Source organism: Acyrthosiphon pisum, chromosome X, assembly GCF_005508785.2.
Source record: "Acyrthosiphon pisum isolate AL4f chromosome X, pea_aphid_22Mar2018_4r6ur, whole genome shotgun sequence".
Classification (NCBI taxonomy): Eukaryota; Metazoa; Arthropoda; class Insecta; order Hemiptera; family Aphididae; genus Acyrthosiphon; species Acyrthosiphon pisum.
Genome location: NC_042493.1, coordinates 17,836,047 through 17,857,358, shown reverse-complemented (window position 1 = coordinate 17,857,358; position 21,312 = coordinate 17,836,047). Strand labels below are relative to the sequence as shown.

General features: G+C 27.8%; 1 protein-coding gene and 1 long non-coding RNA gene across 2 annotated transcripts; both read right to left on the bottom strand.

The window, feature by feature from the left end:
* Positions 1 to 2,728: 2,728 nt before the first annotated feature.
* LOC100166935 (frizzled-2) lies at positions 2,729 to 7,246 on the bottom strand. Its single transcript, XM_001951705.5, has 2 exons — positions 5,612 to 7,246; positions 2,729 to 5,032 (listed from the first exon to the last, which is right to left on the bottom strand). The coding sequence occupies exons 1-2, from the start codon at positions 6,837 to 6,839 to the stop codon at positions 4,500 to 4,502; spliced, it is 1,761 nt and encodes a 586-aa protein (XP_001951740.2). The 5' UTR covers positions 6,840 to 7,246; the 3' UTR covers positions 2,729 to 4,499.
* A 7,295-nt stretch (positions 7,247 to 14,541) lies between these two features.
* LOC115033435 lies at positions 14,542 to 17,938 on the bottom strand. The gene is made up of 4 exons (XR_003838794.1): positions 17,606 to 17,938; positions 16,436 to 16,565; positions 15,983 to 16,299; positions 14,542 to 14,801 (listed from the first exon to the last, which is right to left on the bottom strand). It is a non-coding gene; the product is annotated as an uncharacterized LOC115033435 (long non-coding RNA).
* Between the last annotated feature and the right edge of the window lie 3,374 nt (positions 17,939 to 21,312).

Sequence of the window (21,312 nt, the reverse complement as noted above, 5' to 3'; positions counted from 1 at the left end):
TGTAATAATTGTTATATTACAAACATTTAATTTAAACATACCTATTGAATATAACTAATATGTTTATTTTATTATTAGTACCTTCCTATCTTGACAGTTATGTACAAACAAAATTATTATAATTTACAGCTAAAGAAATTGATTTTTTTTTTCTATTGTTTATTAAAATTTATATTTATGTTTTATGTCGGTGAGACTGTAAAATGTACCTACCTTTTTTAAGCCCGGGAGAGTTTACATGTACCCCTCAGGTATCTAGTACTGAAGTATACCCAGGAGAGTTTACCATCGGGAGAGTTTACAATCGTCTGGGGAAATGGGTGTAAATTACTATATACCCATTTTAGAAATTGAAAAATTCGGGGTGTAATTTATTAGACTCTTTTTATTACCTACCTGTTTACTATGGCCGAAATTTGCAAACGTAGTTCAAACAACTGCGCCCTACTAACTGTCTTCGAATAAAGGCGTTGGCTGATTTACACGGGTGTATGAAATTATCCATAACTTCAGTTATATATTAAACAACACTTTTCGTTTGAGATATTTCTTATTATGATTCTGTAAGGAAATTGTATTTATTATTGATATATTTTTGTTCTTAGAGAAGTGGTTGAATCCGATGAGTTTCTAACTCTAACATCTGAACAACTCATTACTATCATCTCCAGTAATGAAATTACCGTGCGATTAATTTTTTTTTTATCTTAAAGTAGAGAACATATTTTGTAGGTCGGATCAAAGCCGGATTTTGAAAACTATAATTATAGAAACTGGAATATGCATTTGAAAAATGCATAATATTTGTCCTTTTTCAAACGTATTTTTCTACTACTATTCAAAGTAAAATAAAAAATCGAGCTTTGATCCGACTTATAGAAACTTCTCATCTTTCAGATAAAAAAAAAATTAACGAAATCCGACAATTCTACAGGGCGTGAGAGTTTTTCCCGTGAAGTCATTTTCGTTGATTTAATACACCGTATCGACCCCGTCTAAATAAGTATCGAGTTGTAGATTAGTGGAAAGGTATTATAATTAAGGCAATAACTAAAATATAAAACATAATATTCAAATAGCATAGAAATTTCGAAAATTGGAAATACTGGCACCGACACCCTTAAAATTGTTCGTATAATCAGATTTACAAATTGGCTATTTAAAATGATTTTCAGTATTAAAAATAAAAATATTTTTTTTTTTTATATTATACGTGTAGTGCAAAATACTATAAATTATATATAAAAAAAATTAAAAATATTAATTAGAAAATAAGTTATTTCATCTAGTTTCCTGTTATAATCTGTATATTAACAATAATTTAAAATGTTTATTTATGTACTATATTTTAATATGATTTTTCTCTCCAGTAAATTATGTTTATTTAAAATACAGTAAATTTAGACTTTAGGATAACGTGGTCCATCTCCTCTCTTAATCGCCCAAATCTATAATGCCATTACAATTATTTCGATTTTTATTAAGGATTATTTAATTCTGGCTGATTTGGACTAGAAGTATAGAACAGTTTAAAACTGGAAAATCTAGATTGTCAATTTCTTATATTTTCTTTTTTTTTAAATAATACAGGTTGTATAGGTCTTATAATTTGTTTAATATTATAAATAATTGAATAAACATTGATATATTTAATTTTCATTAAAGAACACTTAAGCAGTTTTTTGAACGACACAATTTAACTGAAATATTTTCGGCTATTTTATGCGCACCCATTGTTTTATAAATGATAACAAATTATAGACGCGCTCACATTCATTGGTAGTATTTTATCCTGCCAAAAATAAAGAGAAATTTTATTAGGTATGATCGTAGTTACACAAATAAGTAATAATGACATATTTGTGACCTGTTCTATATAACATTAAATACCTAAGTTACAGATTTTTTCATAAAATTATGTTATACTGTCCTACGCTGTAGCAAAAACTTTCAAATCCATACGAATAATATTTATTTATTTATTTAATAACAAAATAACTAAATTTTTTTTTGTTTAAATATTGAATTCAAACTTGATAAAATTTGAACCCCTGAAATACCTATATAAAAAATTGTGTGCACTTATTTATATTTCTGTTAGAAAAACTTTCACTTACGTGGAATTTTGTATTCAATTTTTTTTGTTTTCAACCTTAGCTATTAAAATAACAAAATGTATACATTTTCAAATAATTTGCAAATTTTTGAAATTTCCATGAATTTTGTTAAAATTTGAACTTTAAACGCTCTTAAATAAAATTTCGCCTAAGTATTTTAATATTTTTAATTTTATATAAAAAAGTTCATGTGGGATCTTATATAATATTTTAGACTTTTTAACTGTGATTACATTTTTTAACTTTTAGCTAAAATTAAAATAATTACAAAATTTCAAATGCCTATAAATAACTTTAAATTAGTCTAAATATTTTGAAAATATATTTGTACATAAAAAATTATAATTGAAGTAGTATGGCTAACTTCACTGTCAAAAAATGGGTTTAGTGAACTTGCAAATATCGACACATCGTTTAATATATATTTAAACATTTAAAAATCAATCAATATTTCGCAAATTATAGCAATTAACAAGCTAAATATTGGTGAACATTTGGAGTGGGCTAACTTTACACAGTGTACATAATTAGTAATGTTTATATTTGAAACAGTTATTTTTACAGCCCCATAAAGTAAATATTAAGGAAATAGGATACAATATAGAAAATACTTTTTTTTTGTACGAAAATGATTTCCATGTATTTCAACGTATTTTACGAAAATTTTAATTCCATACAAAAGATTTAAAATAAATCGTTTTAACACAGTTTTGTAAAATTGATATAAAAAATTGCTCAAGTCTTATCTATAGGTATACATAAATATAAGAATTAAGTATCATATTAATTGCAGTCAATAGTAACTAATATATCATATAATTATAAATATAAAATAAAATTATGTTAATAGATTGTATATTCCCGATAATTTGAAACTAGGAGAAAACTCAGTGAATTGTATTTCAAAATGTTTGCAATCAATGTCCTTTCTAATAATTACAATTATTTAAAAATGTATATATTAACATTCAAGTTACCGAGAATCTACAAGAATTGTACATTTAACAAAATAATTAGTGTAGACAGTAAAAAATATAAATATAAAGATTATTTTGATTTAAGTTCATAAAGTATTGCAAAAGTAATAATGATAACAAACTATGTTTTATACTTAAAATGATAAACACAATATTGCAACAAAACATATAAATATAAAGATTCAAATGAGATTTTTGTTTGATTAATACAAAAGACATAAAAATTAAACATTGGAATTATGTTTTATGAGCTTAATGTTAAAATTATGGCAGTTTTATAACAAAGAAATGTTCATAATTGTCTTAACGGAAAAACAAATTATCAAATGTTTTATTTTATTGGTTCTTGATATTAACATTGAATAAATATTTACGTACAAATTATTTAATAAGTTTGTTTAAAGGACAGATTTTGGTAACAATATAGTTGTATAGTTGATTTTAGATAATTAAAATAGTTTAGAAGAAAACAGTGTCAGTACGGCTCCAGTCACTAGGCCTTTAATTCTAATTCTACTCAAACAATAAATTGTTATATCATAACTACCTATAATGATTAATGTTAATGCCAATATGGCCTAGCCAACACTGATAGAATAAAAGTATACACACAAACACACACACAAACACACACACACATATATATATATATATATATGCGTAACAAATTATCAAAGACAATCATAACATTAGATAAATAATAATAGTAGAAATTGTGGCATATAAAATGTAAAAAAAAATATAATTCTAACTTCACATCAATAATTATGATATTGCTAAGAAATATGGATAACTGTTACTACTTAATAATTATTAATTATATTGTTATACAAGCCTAAATAATGATTGTTATATACACATACATTTAATTACCACCAAAATTATAATTATATACATGATATTTAATAAATAAAGAGTGGCCACTTTTGATGACTAACATCATTGATTATAAATATTATAGATTGTTCAATGGACGGTTTTTCAGTGGCAATATACTGTCGGTTGATGGCAAAACGAAAAAAACTACTAGCGACTACAATGGTACTGTCCATTACTAACTCGGGTGGTCGTGGTTTGGATGCGGTGGCGTGGTTAGTAGTGGACAGTACCATTGTAATCGATAATAGATCTTTATCTCGGCATCTACCGGCAGTAAATAATTCGTGCCACTGAAAAACCATCTAGTGAGCAATCTATAGTATTAATAATCAATGCTATTATGTACATAGAATATTGAACTTACAACCAACATAATAGTTAATTAGACAAATTAAATAAAAAGTGGTATCATATCATCCCTAATTAATATATGTCCTGTGAATAGTATAAAATATATTAGTCTGTAAGAAATCTAAATTAAAAAACAAATATGTTGATACATTAATATACTAAGCTTTAAATTTAATTAAACATAGGCTTCAGATTTACCTGAATTAGGTCGAATTCGTGCCAAGAATTTTTGCCAACTATTAACAGTTTTACCAGACCAAATCCAAACACTCGATGTAAGACCAACTAATAATGAAACAAAGTATTTAGCTATAAACACCTCAAAGCTAGGTTTTCTTCCTGTATCATTGGGTTGAGAAGGACATGGAAGAGCATACTTTGGATCTTGACAAAGAGTAGAGTGCCAACTAATAATCCATGAACTGAGATTGACATGTTCATAAACTAAACATAAGATTTGAGCCACAGCAGGTACTGTGTATAGAACACTAAAGACGCCAATACGTATCATCAATTTTTCCAATTTGTCAGTACCTCGGGTACCATCGTGTTTCATTACTTTTCGAATGCGGCATAAAGAAACAAACCCAGCCATCCAAAATGCTGTTCCTAAAATCAGGTAAACTACTAAAGGAATGAGCACCATGTCTCTCACAGCCGTATCATCACTCCAAACAGCCATTGAACAGATGCCGGTTAAAACATCACCTAAAATATTTAAACAACATATAATAATTTTCAAACAATTTCATGAATAACCAGACAAATGTAAAATTAAAAATCTGATGTAAATTAATCTAATGTAAATCTGTACAGGTACTCATAAAATGATCTTTTATTAATTTATTTTTACAAAATTTGACTTGTGATTTAAATCATATTTCAACAAAATTATAAACATCATTGAATAATCAATATTTACATAACTGTGAAATTGCATTTATATTAGGCACATCATGAGTAAAAATAGAGGTACCTATAGTGTATAGATGTAGTGTAAAGGTTATTCAAGATATTTTAAAGTAAATTCTTGGTCTTAAAAATATAGAACACTACAATGCAATGACTTCCTACCGGGCTTCCTACCTACCTATCTATACAAACATTTTATAATATTATGTTTTACATTGATCAAGAAGGATTTAAAAGCTCTTCAACACAAGATATTGTTTTTCATGTTACCTACATTAGATTTGTATAGTAAAATTGTATCTATATGTTAATAAGCACCTAGGTACCGAATATGCATACTTAATATAAAATGTATTATGTGAAACATTTACTTACCCTCAATTTTTCCCATAGCTAATACTGTAATTGTTTTAGCAGCAGGAACCGTCCATGCCGCCAAGTGGAAATAATGAGAATTTGCTTCAATAGCTTCATGTCCCCATTTAAGTCCCGCAGCAAGGAACCAAGTCAATGTCAACACAACCCACCATACAGAAGATGCGGTACTAAAGAAATACGACACCATAAATAGTACAGTACACCATTCATTATCGTCTGTACCTTGAGTGATCAAATTTTGCTTGTTGCACGCAATGTTGTTTCCCGATAAATATCCAATCAGATAAGATATGGAAACCATCAGATAACATAAAGACAAGAATATTATTGGTCGTTCTGGATATCGAAAACGGTGTGTATCAATGGCAAATGTTAATGATGTAAACAAACAGGATATAGCACACAACACGGACCACAAAGCCACCCATGATCTGGCTTTGCGCATTTGATCTAGACTCCAGAATGCATCACACGGTACTCCACAATCTTTTACTACTTTATTGCCAACTTTTAATGTATAAACTTGATTGCTCCTGTCAGATCTTTTTTTGTTACTATTAGACTCAATTCGAAATTGTTGTGGGCAAACAAATCCAATATCAAAGCTATTAGGATTATTTGAATATCCTTGATCTCCTGAAAAGTGTCTAGATCCGGGTGCTGTTAAATCTTTTCCGTTTTGTTCTATCAAACCAGTCTGTGGTGTTGGAGAAGGGTTTGTTGCATTATTCTCACCGACGCAAAGTTGACCATTTTCAGGGAACTGGTTACATTCCAGATTATCGGGCCATTCAATTTGAAAGCGGTTCATGATTGCCTCACAGCCATTTCGCGCTGACACACACAGCGACCGACAGGGTGGAATAGGTTTCTCGATTATAGTGCACACGGGAGCGAAAACGCTGCACAAAAAAAACTGCAGATCGTGCGAACACTGGATTTTTACCAGCGGATAGTACTGTTGCACTTCGAAGCCCGCTTCGTCTTGACGCATTTGGCCCAATATGTTGGGCATGATTGTTTCATTGTACGCTATACCCATGCAAAACGGTATGGTGATGGGCTCACACCGGCCGTGGTGACCGGTAGCGTCGTCGCTGATCGAACCGTCTTGGATCTGTTGCCTCGACGAGTGGGTAAACGAAACCGAACATTTAACCATAATCAACAACACCGTTGCTGCCATGAACGGCGGTGCAGCAAAACGCGGTCCATACGACATCATGTCGAAGCGACGGGATTACGCGGGTGGAATTCACAGAGAAACGCCGAAAACGGTTGGTCGGCAGGCACCGGGGGCCGTGAACCTAACGACAGCGTCCATTTCGCCCAACACTCGGAGACTTATAGTTGGCCATGCGATTCGGCCTTCGGGCGGAAAGAGACGCGCGCACAACACGACGACGGACAACAGACGATGGCGATTACTAATCAAAAAACAATTAATCAACGCACAAATACTATTCGTTAACGACAAACGGGACGATTAAATTAAACGACGAGAATACCACAGTGGACAGGTGTGACGCGGGGGTGTCGTGTTATTATACTATTACCGTAATATGCACAGTGCACACATTACACAACTACAAATGCACAGTACACAATCGAATGCATTCAATTCCGTTATCACAACATTCGATGAGCACTAAGGTGCCGGAACTCGAGCAACAAGAACCTGGAATTCACGGGGAGCTTGTAGACGTCGGTGTATACACCGTCCGTGCACAATATTATTATACCTCCAAGCGTTGATAACACGGCGTGAATACAATAAATTATACTATACTATTATGCTAATTAGTAATAATATCTGCAGTGATGGTATTATATTTTATCATCGCAGACCGCGGTATGATTAAAATATTTAAAAAATTTGAACAAATTTGAACAAAAAGAGTCATTACTCATTAATATGTTGTGAATATTATTATGAATACTATAAACGATGATTAAAATATAAAGGTATATCAAGAGTGGCGATAAAATTGTTCACATAGCCCTCCAAGATTGTTATAATAGTTGCCTATTTTACTCCTTTGTCATTATCTTTAACAAAAAACAAGCCATTTAGCCGTTTGTAAAAATGACAACTTACCTTAATACATGCAATGATTGCAATGCATAATTTAATATTTATAGATAATTTTATTAAACGTCAGTAATAATTGTTAGGTGAAAAGTGCAACAATTGAATCACCAGTATACATTAAAAAAAAACAAAATGTTAAAGAAAAGTAGGTATATAGTTCATGTTTATTGAGTTTGACTGCAAGGCTGGGCATTAACGAGTTAAAAAGTTAAAGTTAAGTTAATAAGTTAATTTTATATTAACTTTTTAACTTAACTAGTTAATTTTGGCTTTTCATTAACTTATCTGTTAACTTACTAGATTTCTTTTTTAATTCACGAGTTAATTATTCATTTCAAGAATTAAGTTAAGTTAATTTATTTTGTTTTTAATTTTATCATATTTCACTACTTCAGTATATTTCGTTTTCATGTCAAAAAATATTTACCGTGAATTGTTTAAAGTAAAAAATGTATATAATTCGAATTTAACTAATATGGAAACACTGTATAGAATATAAACACTATAGTCTATAATTTAGTTTTGGGTTGGAAAAAAATTAAGTATGTTAGCGTTGTATGGACAAATTAACTTTTTTTTAACTTAATAAAAAGTGTGTATTAACTTTTAACTTAACTGAGTTAACCTATAGTTAAATTAACTTTTAACTTTTAACTTTTTGTTATTGTTGCATATTAACTTAACTTAACTGAGTTAAAAAAAATCATTAACTTGCCCAGCCTTGAGTTTGAGTAAGTATATACGTATAGTATTTATAAAAATGTGTTGTTATTATTATTTGTTATGCTCTAGCGTTATAATTTTACTTTTTAGTATTGTAAGACTGGTCATATTATTATTACTATAATGAAAATTAAAAGATTATAGTTTTTAGTATGAATTATGATCATTGTTTATGGATATAAATTATGATGATAAAAATAATCAGTCAAAAATCAGTGCATGAAAATAATAAGGAGTAAAATAGGCAACAAATATAACATTATAACAACCTCGGAGGACAATGACGAAAAATGATATGCTGGTTTTTATAATCTACCCATAGGCGCAAATAGCGTTTGGGATTTGGGGGGCTAAAGACTTACTTTGATAATATTTAATACGCTTAAAACAAAATGTAGGACATTTTTGGGGGGCTATGGACATTTGGGGGGGGGGGCTTAGCCCCTAAAGACCCCCCAACTATTTGCACCTATGAATATGCCAGTGCCCAGTGTCCTGTGTATTATCGTTTATACTTAATAGTATTTGATTTTATTCATTTTCTATAATTTTCCGCATGTACGATGTACATGCTTGCATTGCGACTTTGTATACTCGGCGGCCGTGCCGAAGAGAGAGATGGAAAGTTGAGAGACGGGAAATCGTAATTTAATTATTATGTTGTATTATATTATTGCATTTGTATAATAATATTGTGTTATTAATATGCAAATATGTATTTGTCGTTACCTAGAACTAGGTGTCTATCTGCTATCAGCCCTCAACGTCACCCGCGACTGATATAGCTGACTTCCCGCCCTTACCACACAATATACTATTAAAGCTTTTTTACCGAGCCTTAACATTTTTATCAACACATCCAAAAAATAATTTAAAATTACTATAAATAGCTTGTCTAAATATTTTGAAGGTTTCATTGAACATAGAAAATGGACACAGTAATGGTTGAATGTTTCAAGTTTCTACGATCAATATTTTTTGTATAATTAATAAATAATAAAATTTGGCTGAGGATTACCTACTCAATATTATACATATGTTTGAATATTCTGCAATGTTGTTAAAATTTAAACTCCAATCGCTCATTAAAAATGTTTTCAAAATATCTATATTGAATAACTGATGAAAAATTTTGTAATTTTGATGAATTTCTTAAAAATGTTAACTTTAAAAACATTGCGACTGTATTATTATTATTTTTAATTGGCGGTAAGAATAACTTCTGAGGAACCTTGTGTTAATTTCCAAGTATTTTCACCGAAAAAAAAATCAAACGTGTCGCAGCTCGCGGGACACGCGTACGAGACAAAGTCTCTTTTATATGCAGGTTGGCATAATTAATCATTAACGTGCCAGGCTCTCATTCTCTCTACCTACCCCTCTCTTTAATTTTGATTATTGATGTAATAAATAACTATGCATAGGTATTCATAAATTTATTGGCAATATATATATTTATTTATTTGTTTTTAAAAGATTGTGTTAATCATACAACAAATTTTGTGTTGGGTCAAAGTGTTGGGTACTTGAAACTTCTATAGTATACTATTATATATCTATGATCATATGCGCAAATAGCGTTTGAGATTTGGGGGGGGGGGCTAATAGGGCAATAGGGCCTTACTTTGATAATATTGAATAAGCTTAAAACAAAATGTAGGAAATGTTTGGGGGGCTTAGCCCCTAAAGCGGCCCTATATGCGTCTATGTCTATGATAGTATCACGGTTTGTTGTTGATGTATAACGCGTTATAAGTACCTAATGGATATTATGATATTCCTGTGTACATTATAGTGGATATTATAGGTCAATTTTTTTTTAATACCATAGATATAAGTATATAATAAGTCTTATACCTAGACTGACATATCGCCTCCACTCAGAATCGTTTTTCTTATACAATGATATTAAATCATTCAATTCAAATGTAATACCATCCATTATACAGCGATATCCACTTGCTCACATTTTTCTAATTAATATTAATAATATTAAGTATTTTTTTTTGTTTATTTTTTTATTTTGTACATCTCATATTTAATGTTTTTTTAAATTAAATCTGAGCGTAAGTGATACTTGACTTAAAAGAGATCATAGGAAATTAGGTAAATATATAGGTTTAAAGTCTGATTTGATGACGCCCAAACCATATTATCTATGTTTTCATTTTTATTTCTACGTTGAAAAATATTGATCGTCATCCGTTTACTAGACAGTTTGCAGCAGTAGAATAATAGAATTCAATACATACGACATACCAGTGCGATGTTGTATGAATTATAAATAACCACGTGTGATGAATCAATAACGTGTACCGTGTATGGTGTACCGTCTCGAAATTGGGCGTCGTTACATTTATAATAACATTAATGTCATAATATTCAACAGAATTGTAGGCATAATATATATATTTTATGCCGATGTTAATATTTAATTGAACTGAGAAATCATTATAATATTATATTATGTATATTGTTTTTGTATAATTGTATGAATAATAATTGAATTTTTTTATATATTATGTAACTATATGACTAATTATTAAGACTAATGACTTAGTAATTATAATATTATTGAATTACTTTTTTAAATACAAAAATTATTTTAAATATTGTGATAAATATATCAATACCGGAATTTTTTTTAAACTACCTATATCATTCATACGACTATAGTTAATAAAGTAGAAAACTGAAAAATCATTATAATAATATAATATTTTTATTTATCATGTAATTATGTTGTTAAATATATATACCTGCATTTTTTCTGCGATTCAGAGACAATTAAGTGTAGGTACCAATGTACCATAGTACGATATTTCTTATCAATTATCATATCGCATTTATTATCATCTATCATAACGTAATTTATTATTGTATTGAATTAAAAAAATCAAATGTTAAAGTTAAACAATACCTATAAATAATTAGTAATACACAATATTATTCAAAAAAATATTATTAGTATATCATTTTAATTCATTATAATCCGTTTACAAAAAATAAAAATAAATATATTAATGTAACTTATAAAAACTATTGAGTATCTATCATATACTTAACCATTAAGTATGATATGCCCCTCATCCAAGTTATAACCACTCATATAAATCATCTAGAAAACGCCATTATCTTATTTATAAACCTTGTTATTAACCTATTTATTAACCTTATTTACCTTAATTATAGTCAATTACTTTTTATAACAAACCTTAGTTTTTTTTTATTTCCTAGTAAAAAATATGTAATATAATAATAAAATTCGGTATTATATTTGATTATTTTAATTAATAAATTGTTAAATGTAATATACAGTAGTTTGAATATTTTCAAAAGTACCACCCCAGACACAAATTGTGTTAATATATACATATTGTCCAAGAGCATAGAAAACCCTTTTCATTGCATTAGGTTATAATAAAGGTACAATAAGTGTTTTAAACAAAACATCTTAATTGTTTTTATAGTTAAACCAATATAAAGACAACATTTTAAGTACTGACTTATTACAGTGATACCAAGAAATCTAATTAAGTCCATAACCCTTGTAGGTACTGTTGCACATAAGGTGCAATTGCAACTATAAGTAAAATTTTTTTCTTGACATTTAATATCTTGTTTTTTAATTTGTCTTCCAAATTTAATAATGCAATAACCATAGGTTAAGTACCTATGGTCATTGCATTATTACTTTTAACTGTAAAATATAAAATGCTTTTGTTAGGTTATGTAAGCTTAAACAAATATGTAATTATATAAAACAAATTGGAGCAAGTAAATTAATCATTAGTTTATAGTTTTTATGATTAAACTGGCATGTAACCAGGATTCTTTTTAAGATTCCATTTTATTTAAATAAAACATGTAGAGTGTTCTTTATTAACTTTCTCATAATTAAATGTTCAATAGGTACTTAACAAATAAAAATAATTTTGAGTCATCAATATAATATACAAAATGCCGTCCCACTTAAGACATCATTAATTCAAAAATGTATAACCACAATTAGATGATAAATATCCTTGAATTAAAATCAAATTTACCAGACAATATTGTTATAATATATCAATTGAACAACCATGATACTCTACATTTAGTATTAGGATTAGTCTTAGAATGCAAGCTGTCAACTGTTGTAAATCTATGGTATATTTAATTTATGATTGTCTTGAGTTCCAGACTTCGGACTGGCAATTATACAAATCAATACAATTTATATTAATAATCAATATTATATAAATCATGTAGATGTGCATAATTGGTGTGGTTACATTTTGAACGTTAATTGTGACAAATCAACTGTTAAACTAAAATTAAATTAAATAAATAAATAAAAACATTTTAAAATAATTAAATTCTGAAAAATGATATACAATTCAATCCCATTTACTACACTATACTTACACAAAAGACGCTTATGTTATGTAAAATGCAGTGTGGTATACCAATTTTATTTGGCATCTATTGCATTTTTTTCAGTAATTTTTGGTAAAAACGTAATTTTGTTGTACTTTTCTAATTTTTGTAGATATAATTGCGGTTTTCCTAGTTAACACAGTTTAGTCACAATTTTTTTACTAATTTGATAGAACTAAATATCAGAACAAAATTATTTACCGTTCAGAAGCAAATTTTGCATATTAAATAACTTGTTGAATAAAACCAAGAACGAAGTACGAGTAACCAAGGTTAGGCATTAACGATTTAAAAAGTTAAAGTTAAGTTACTTTTAACTAAGTTAGCTACATTTTTCCATATTATTCAGTAACTTATGAGTCAATTTATTTTATTGTTATGTTAAGTTAATTTTATTCCTAAACCACAGATGAAAAATATATTCAATTTAGTAAAAATTATTTTTATAAAAAAAAATAATAATAATCTGAATTATTAAATAAATTTATGTATGTATATTTACTAAATTAATAAATGATAATTTATAATAATAGTTATTATATTGAAATATTTATTACACTCTTGTTTTTATATTGCTTTCTGTGGAGCTGTGCAGACAATTAATTATATTCTAATAATGAATTTGATTATTGTAATATTAAATATAGTTGTGGACCATTACGTAAACAAATACATAAAAAAAAATTTATTATTTTGTTTGGATTCCATCATTGATTAATGTATTTAAGTACCCACTGTAATTAATTTTAAAACATACATTTAATTAAACATTTTAATACATTTATTGAATTATTATGTTGTTGATTGGCTTTAAAAAGGTATCTATGTATAATAATTATGTATGAGAAAAAAGTAATTGATTTTTAACTAAGTTAAGTTACTTTTATTATCTAATTAACTTGTAACTTTTACAAGTAAAAAATAAAATAAAGGTAACTTTTAACTTTAAACTTAACTTATATTTTTGTGAATTAATTGAACTAAGCTAACATAATTCATTTAATTGCTAAACAGTCAGGTATCATTATTAACTAATATTCCATTGCGAAAAATACAGAGTGAAACATTTAAAAGTTGTCAACTTAAAGAAAATGTCATGTTATTCAGTGCTACCAGGAAATTATCTACAAAATCATGATTCCCAGAAAATGTAATTGAAATTTTTTGAAAATGTTAAGTCATTTCTAGATCATCAAGTTCCGTGCCTTAATACAAAGCTTAATTAGTTAGGAATTTTCATCAAATTGTATTTTTATATTTTGTTTTTTTTTTACGGATTACTGTTTGAAGGAATGTTAGCAATTAATTTACGGTGTAATTATTACAATACATAAATGCTATTTTAGAAGAGAGATTATTCCAGATATGATTAACAATTATAGTAAATGTGAGACATTAAAAGAATTTAAAATAAATTAAGATAGTTAAATTTAAAATATCAAAAGATACATTGGTATGTAACACATGTGTATGTGTATCTAAAAAAAATATTTATCAGTAATAAACTTTGAGTTTTGTTAAAAGACTATTTTTCAAACGCATTTTTTAACCTTATTACTAGGTACCTAAATTGTATTGATATGTACAATATTATATCATTATAAAATAATGAACTGAACAACAATAAAATTATACAATTCAAAATTTTAATGATTTACTGAAAGAAAACATATGTTTAATTTATTGTATTATTTTATCATTGAAAAAATTACAATTGTATCATCGTCCAGTTATAATGAAAAATTAAAATATCATTCTTTAGTAGCTCTCTTAAATTTAACTTATGATAGTATAATATCTAAAATAATGATAAAAAGGATATGTGTGATGTACGGGCGTGACTTGATGAATTGGACCATAAAAACCAGTACAATATTCCAGCTTCTTTTTGATTCACTATTCATCGTTCATCAACAGCTTGTCATTGTAGTATACAATCTCAAATTGTGTAAGCTGAAAATGATTTTAGCATTTTAATAGGTTAGATTAGATTCAACTAAGTTAAGGTTCTACTTTTAGATATGATTGGCCTTAAGTTTACTTATAAATTAAAATATCAAAAAAAAGCAGGAGGGACTGTAAAATATTTTTACTTCTTTGAAAAAAGGTAAATTCACTTGTGTTATAAATTGCATAGTAACAGGTTAATTATCAAATTTGCTATGTAATGCGTTAATAAGATGGAGACAATACATGCAAGTTTAGTGCCTTCTTAAGTTAAAAAATGATGAGAGTTTTTTTTCACCTATAATAAGACGGAGGAAAATTATTTATTTTTATTATTATACACCCCGAGTAGCAAACAGTACAATTATATATATGAACAAAAGTAACATACAATTGAAGTGTTGTAAACATAATAGATTAACAACATCCTAAAGCTTAAAATTATGCAAAATTGTTATAACATTTTGAAGTAAGGGTAAATTATACATATAACTACAATGTTACATTAGTTTAGAAAGTAAAAGCCAAATAATAAATTGAAATATGATTTTTTTTAGTCCAAGAATGATTCAAAATTAATTTAATAAATAAGACTTTGGGTTTATTAAGTTACTAATTGCTTTTTATTATTATTTTGATTAAACCTATATTTAACTTATTAAACTGAAAAAGGTTTTTATATAATATGCTCAATGTTTTGTTAAATGTACTACAGTAAAAAGATTTTATTTTTTATTCATACTTATACCTACACTATTATTTGTTAATTTTTTTTAGAAGTTCTAAAACCGCATACTCAAGGATACAGCCATTCTTATACTAACATATTAACACAAGTTAAGACTATTGTGCTGTTTGCTCAAATTAGGTATTTAAAAAAAAGTTTTAGAAAATTAACTGACATAAGTTGGTTATGGTTGCTAGGGAAATATAAAATACATTTAAAATGTGTCAACTGTAAAATAAAAAATTTCAATTGAATAGTAAATTTGTATCGTCACCTGCTAACTGAGGATATGATTTTTTGTATTTATCTAGGTATATAAAAACGTTATAAGTGTTTAACTGCGGTAGACAGCTTATAGCACTACTGCCAAAAAACAACTTCTATCGTAGTAATGGCCTAATACATTTTTATCCTTAAATAAATATAACATAATAATACACTCTATACATTACAAACTTACTTATTGTTATATTTTGCGCTGTTAATGGACATATCGCCTACCGCAGCAAAGAAGGTCGTATCTCTGTTTTCACAAATTTTTTTTTTTCAAGTTGTCATAACATTTTTGTGTAGTTCCCGCGAATCTTATAGTAGCATCAAAGACGTTTTATACAATAAAATGCAGTTACTACCATCTTCGTGGGAACAACACAAAAATAGTTATGACAACTTGAAAAAAAAATAAAAATTAATTTGTGAAAACAGAGATAAGATCTTCTTCGCTCCAACGGGCGATATCCTAGAGCAATATTGAAAGTACTTATCCAACACATTTCACTAGAACAAAGAGGTTACACAATTATTTTTAGTGTTTTAATTTTTTTTTATACAATAAACTGGTATTCAAACAAATCTAAATTAAAATGTGGTTAATGTAAACAATTATTATAAATAATTAATTGAAATAACTTACCCAGGTAGTGTTTATTTTTATTTAGTAAGTATTAAGGAACTTCATTGCATCAATATAACATTATAAAAATCTATTATTCATTACTTCTCTGATATTGATGATTATTAGAGCATTCTACCCATCAAACAATCTGTAACAAAATAAGTTAAATAAAAACAATAAATTAGGTACTGAATATATTTATTTAGTAATTAGTTAGGTATGATTGCAGGCGTGACTGGTGTGAGTTATTGTCATAATATAATATGTACCTAACAATGTATTTATGTATATAGTAATATATTTTTTATAAGCGTAGAGCGACTAGCGAAAAGTCACACATAAGTGTAATCTTATCAGTTATCACTAATCATAAGATTAGTTATTTTATCACTGTCAACATTAATTTAATTTTTTTATCAACAACACCCATCTAGGTAATAATTGGTAATCATTAAATACGGGATTAAATAGGTATGTACAAAAATGTACAATATAATTTACTTAAAACCATATTATATAAGATCATTATTATAATATAATATGTTATGTACCTACATAAACGTTTTGTTATACAGCTCTCCAAACTATTAACGTAGGCACGTGATTACGTATAACAGTCGTATAATCAACTTTTAATACTTAAAATTATAATAAACATGTAGGCATATAGCCATATGATGTGTAGCCGTGTGGGTTTGAAGTTCAGTATTTGATCTGAATATCTTGTGTAATGGTGTATTAATATTAATTATTCATGTGACATTGTGTTTGTGTTAGTGTGTTGCAACTTCCAGCAGTGCATAACTGAATTTCTGCATAGTGTATACGCTATGTGCGCCTGTACCGCGGTTTGCGCCCTGTGGTATATAGGTATGACAACAAAAACCCTTCGTAAGCTACGTGTAAAAATGGCTAAGTAAAAAAAATATAAGATCTTTAAGCACTATAAAGATGTGATATCATGAATAAATGCTAAGTATATTGAATTTAAGTAAACTTATTTTGTTTCAATTATTTATTGAAACAAAATTTCATTCAGTTTGCGTTTAAATATCACAATTACCCATCATCCATTCCTGTTACCGTCTCCTATAAGCAGGTGTACGCAACACAATTGTTGACGCACAAAAACCATACACCTAAAGAATTTTTATGGAAAGAAGTTAATAATCCAAAAAACATACTTACACGGTAAGTCAGCGGATTGCAACAAATCGGTCGGTGGGATTGTTTCTTATCCGCGGACGAAAGAAAATCAAACAACGGTGACGTGAGAGCAAAATAAATGCCGATTGTCTTATTCTGTGCCGATACGATGGACGTTCACCGAAAGGCGAAAAGACGACGGGACGCATATATTCGACCAGTGGTTAATCCTCGGGTTAGGTAAAATCGTGGGTTAAACACAAACGGAGTACGGACTGCTGCTAAAACTACGATTTACCGAATTCCACTTGTTCGAGGAGCCGATTGAGATTAATAATAATTAATAAAATAACACTGTGGCGTCCCACAAAAAAGTGTCTAGCCTCTAGCGACAGGGGGACTGTACCACTTTTTCCACATTTTAATTTTTCCAACATCAACTTTGTCCAATGTTCAAATTTTTCTAATAACTAGATGTTCCAACGTTCAGTTTTTACCAATTGGAAAAAATAAACATTGGTTATAGTGGTTTTTAGAAAAAATGTGCATTGGAAAAAGTGGAATAATGGTTATGCTACCAGTTTTCCCACTTACTAAATTATCCATTATACACATTTTGCACAAAAACTGGAAAAAGTGTACATTTCATTTATTACCATTTTATCCAGTAGCTTTATTACCAGTTTTACTATTGTACTCCATTGCCAAAAGAACGTTTTTCCATGACTCAATATTCTCTATGTTTTCTTATTCCCAAAAACGACAAAAACCACTATTTCCAAAGTTATACTAGTCCTAAAATCCAATTTTCCTATAGTTGCTTACCTATAGTTTGTTTACCTACCGGCAGTCTTGGGTAAAATACTTTTTAAAAGTATTTGGAATAAATACTCGAATACTCATGAAAAATAGTACTTCGAATATGTATTCGAATACACCATAAAAATAGTATTCTGAATAAAGCATTTAGAATACTATAAAAATATTCCAAATACTTTTAAAATATTTTTTGTTAAAGATATTAATAAAATAATAATTGCTTTTGGGAAACTATAGCCAATGTTTAAATATATAATATATTGTTTGTAAATTAAAATTATAATATACCTAACTATGACTATTTATGATTTACAATATTATATTATAATATTTATTAATAATTATCTGATATTATTATCTTCTATGAATAATATTAATTATATTATCGAACCATAAAATCTTTCATCAGGACAGGCACAGTTGAAAACAATACATACTAAATTAGGAATGTAAAAAGTATTTATTTAAACAAAATATTAAAATATTTTCAAATTAAATGTTTGTTACATTTTAGCATTAATGTTTTTTCAAAGTTTTCATCTGTCATTCTTCCTCCTTTTTTAGTTAATACGGCACTGCCAACACTAAAAACACGCTCTACAGCTGCACTGCTTGGCAGTGGTGTGTTGAACTTTACAAATACTTTTTTTATTGTTGGAGTTTCAATTAAAGAATTTAAGCTTTTAGTTGGACTTTTGGTAAAAAAGTTTGATATTTCCTGTTCCAAAAGTAAAGATTTATTTTTTGACCGATCAAAAAAATTATTTGTATCGTCACTGTCTGATGATCACATTCTGATACATTTTGTTGCTCAAACATTTCTAAACATGATTGCTTAAAAAATGATAAAGCTGTATCTTTTTTATCACTATTATTAAGCCAAGCCGTTTTGAAGTATGGATGAGAAAGTGTAGAAGACAATAAAAATGGATCACTGAGCTGTTTATTAAAACGTTATTCTACACTATTCTTAAGTGAAATAACTAGGAAATCGCAAAAAATTAATTTTTTTCCCGTTAGAATATCATGATATTTTTGTATGAGTGATGTGATAGATGGCAATAAGTAACCAAAATACATATGTTTTTCGCCTTGTAATACATCTAGACACACACACAGAGGCTCCATTACTAGTAAATACTCATCCAAAAATTCTATATCGGTTTTAGAAAAACGATTAACTGTAAGGGCATCACATATCTTATAAAATTCAAAAGGGCTCATTTTAAAATGAATAATAAGGAATTTTATAGCATTAAACTAGGAATTCCAACGGGTATCATTAGGAGTTTTTAAGTATACATCCAAATTGGTTTTAACTATGTCAGCCATTTGACTAGAACGGTTCTGTTTGTTCCAAATAGCTTGACATTTTGCAAATGTTAGTCCACTTTGCTTTTTATATGCTCCCAATAAACATCTGTCATCATTAGATCTAAAAGCCTTTTCAATGTCCTGAAAAAAGAAATAAGAAATAAGAATTAACTTATAAAATATATATAAATGTAGCTTACTGCTGTAGCGATTAAATTGAGGGTGTGTGAAGCACATCGGTGATGTTTGGGCAAATTGTAAAGTAAGGTGTCTTTCCAATTAGAATTGCTTTGTTGGTTTGAATTAAATTCTTCATTATTTAGAACTTCAGAAATTGGTATACTGAATAATGGAAAACTCAATATCTTCTTCTAGTTCTTCTTCAATATTACTCTTTCCCCATCATTGCCATGTACATTTTCTTCTTCGTCCATTTCTTCCAAAGTACTAAGTATTTCTTTTTCTTTTTGGTTATTATAAACAGCTTGAACCTCTGAAGATTGACCAAACATTCTGAAAATAATTCACATATTTATTATCAAACATACCAATAGGAACCGTGATTGTTAGGTATTTATTATATATAATTAGTATACAGTTTACTAATCATAGTTTTATAAATAATAATTGAATTCAGCATATTTTATTCAGCATTTAAGCTCAGTTAACCAGTTCTTTTAAATTACAAGTACAAATTTGAATTATAATATTCTAGTTTATAAAAAACTATTTCAAATTAAGCTATCTATTTTAAGTGAGTAACTTTTTATTAGTTAAAGTTACACCTTACCAGTCTTACCTGTGCGCCTAGTTAATTATAAAAATATATGATATCATAAATCATAAGCAATAGGTATTATTGGTATTAGCCATTAGGTATGCATTTATAAAAATAATTTCTGAAATTACTTATGCAATCTTGTATACAAAATTTAGATTAGTAAAACCATAAGTGAATACCTAATGGCTAACATAGGTTATAAAAATAATATATTTTTAGTAGAAAACAGTGAACAAAACTTACTGGAAACTTTTGACAAAATTTGATCCGTTATCAGTAGTAGGTATATGATTTTATAACTAATATTAAAATACAAATATACTGATTCCATTTCTTTAGCTAATATATTGTACGTATATATGACTACCTTTTATTCTTTTAATGGCCAACAAACAAGATACTCTTTCCAGAGTTTTTGGATTAATCCAATGGCATGTCATCCCTAAATATGACCTGAAAAAAACATTTTATATAAATAAGTTTATAATATATTAATGTACATAATTATTTTAATGCCACACCTTTTAAAAATAGACCAACAATCAACTGTTGTGGTCAAATATTTGACTTTGGAAAATGCATCTTTCATTGTAAGTATGAGATTTTCATGTTAAACAGTTATATTTTTCATCAAGGTTTTCCTTGTTAATACATGGCAACCATTATATCCAACTGTTATCAATTTTTTAAAGTCTTCATGCTCCACTAAATTAAATGGCAATGAAGCACTAATGACTAGATTTTGAATAATCAAATTTAACTCCTCTAAAATATGAATATTTATAAATAATTAAAACTATATAATTTTACAGCAGTAGTAAAAAAGTGGGTAAGT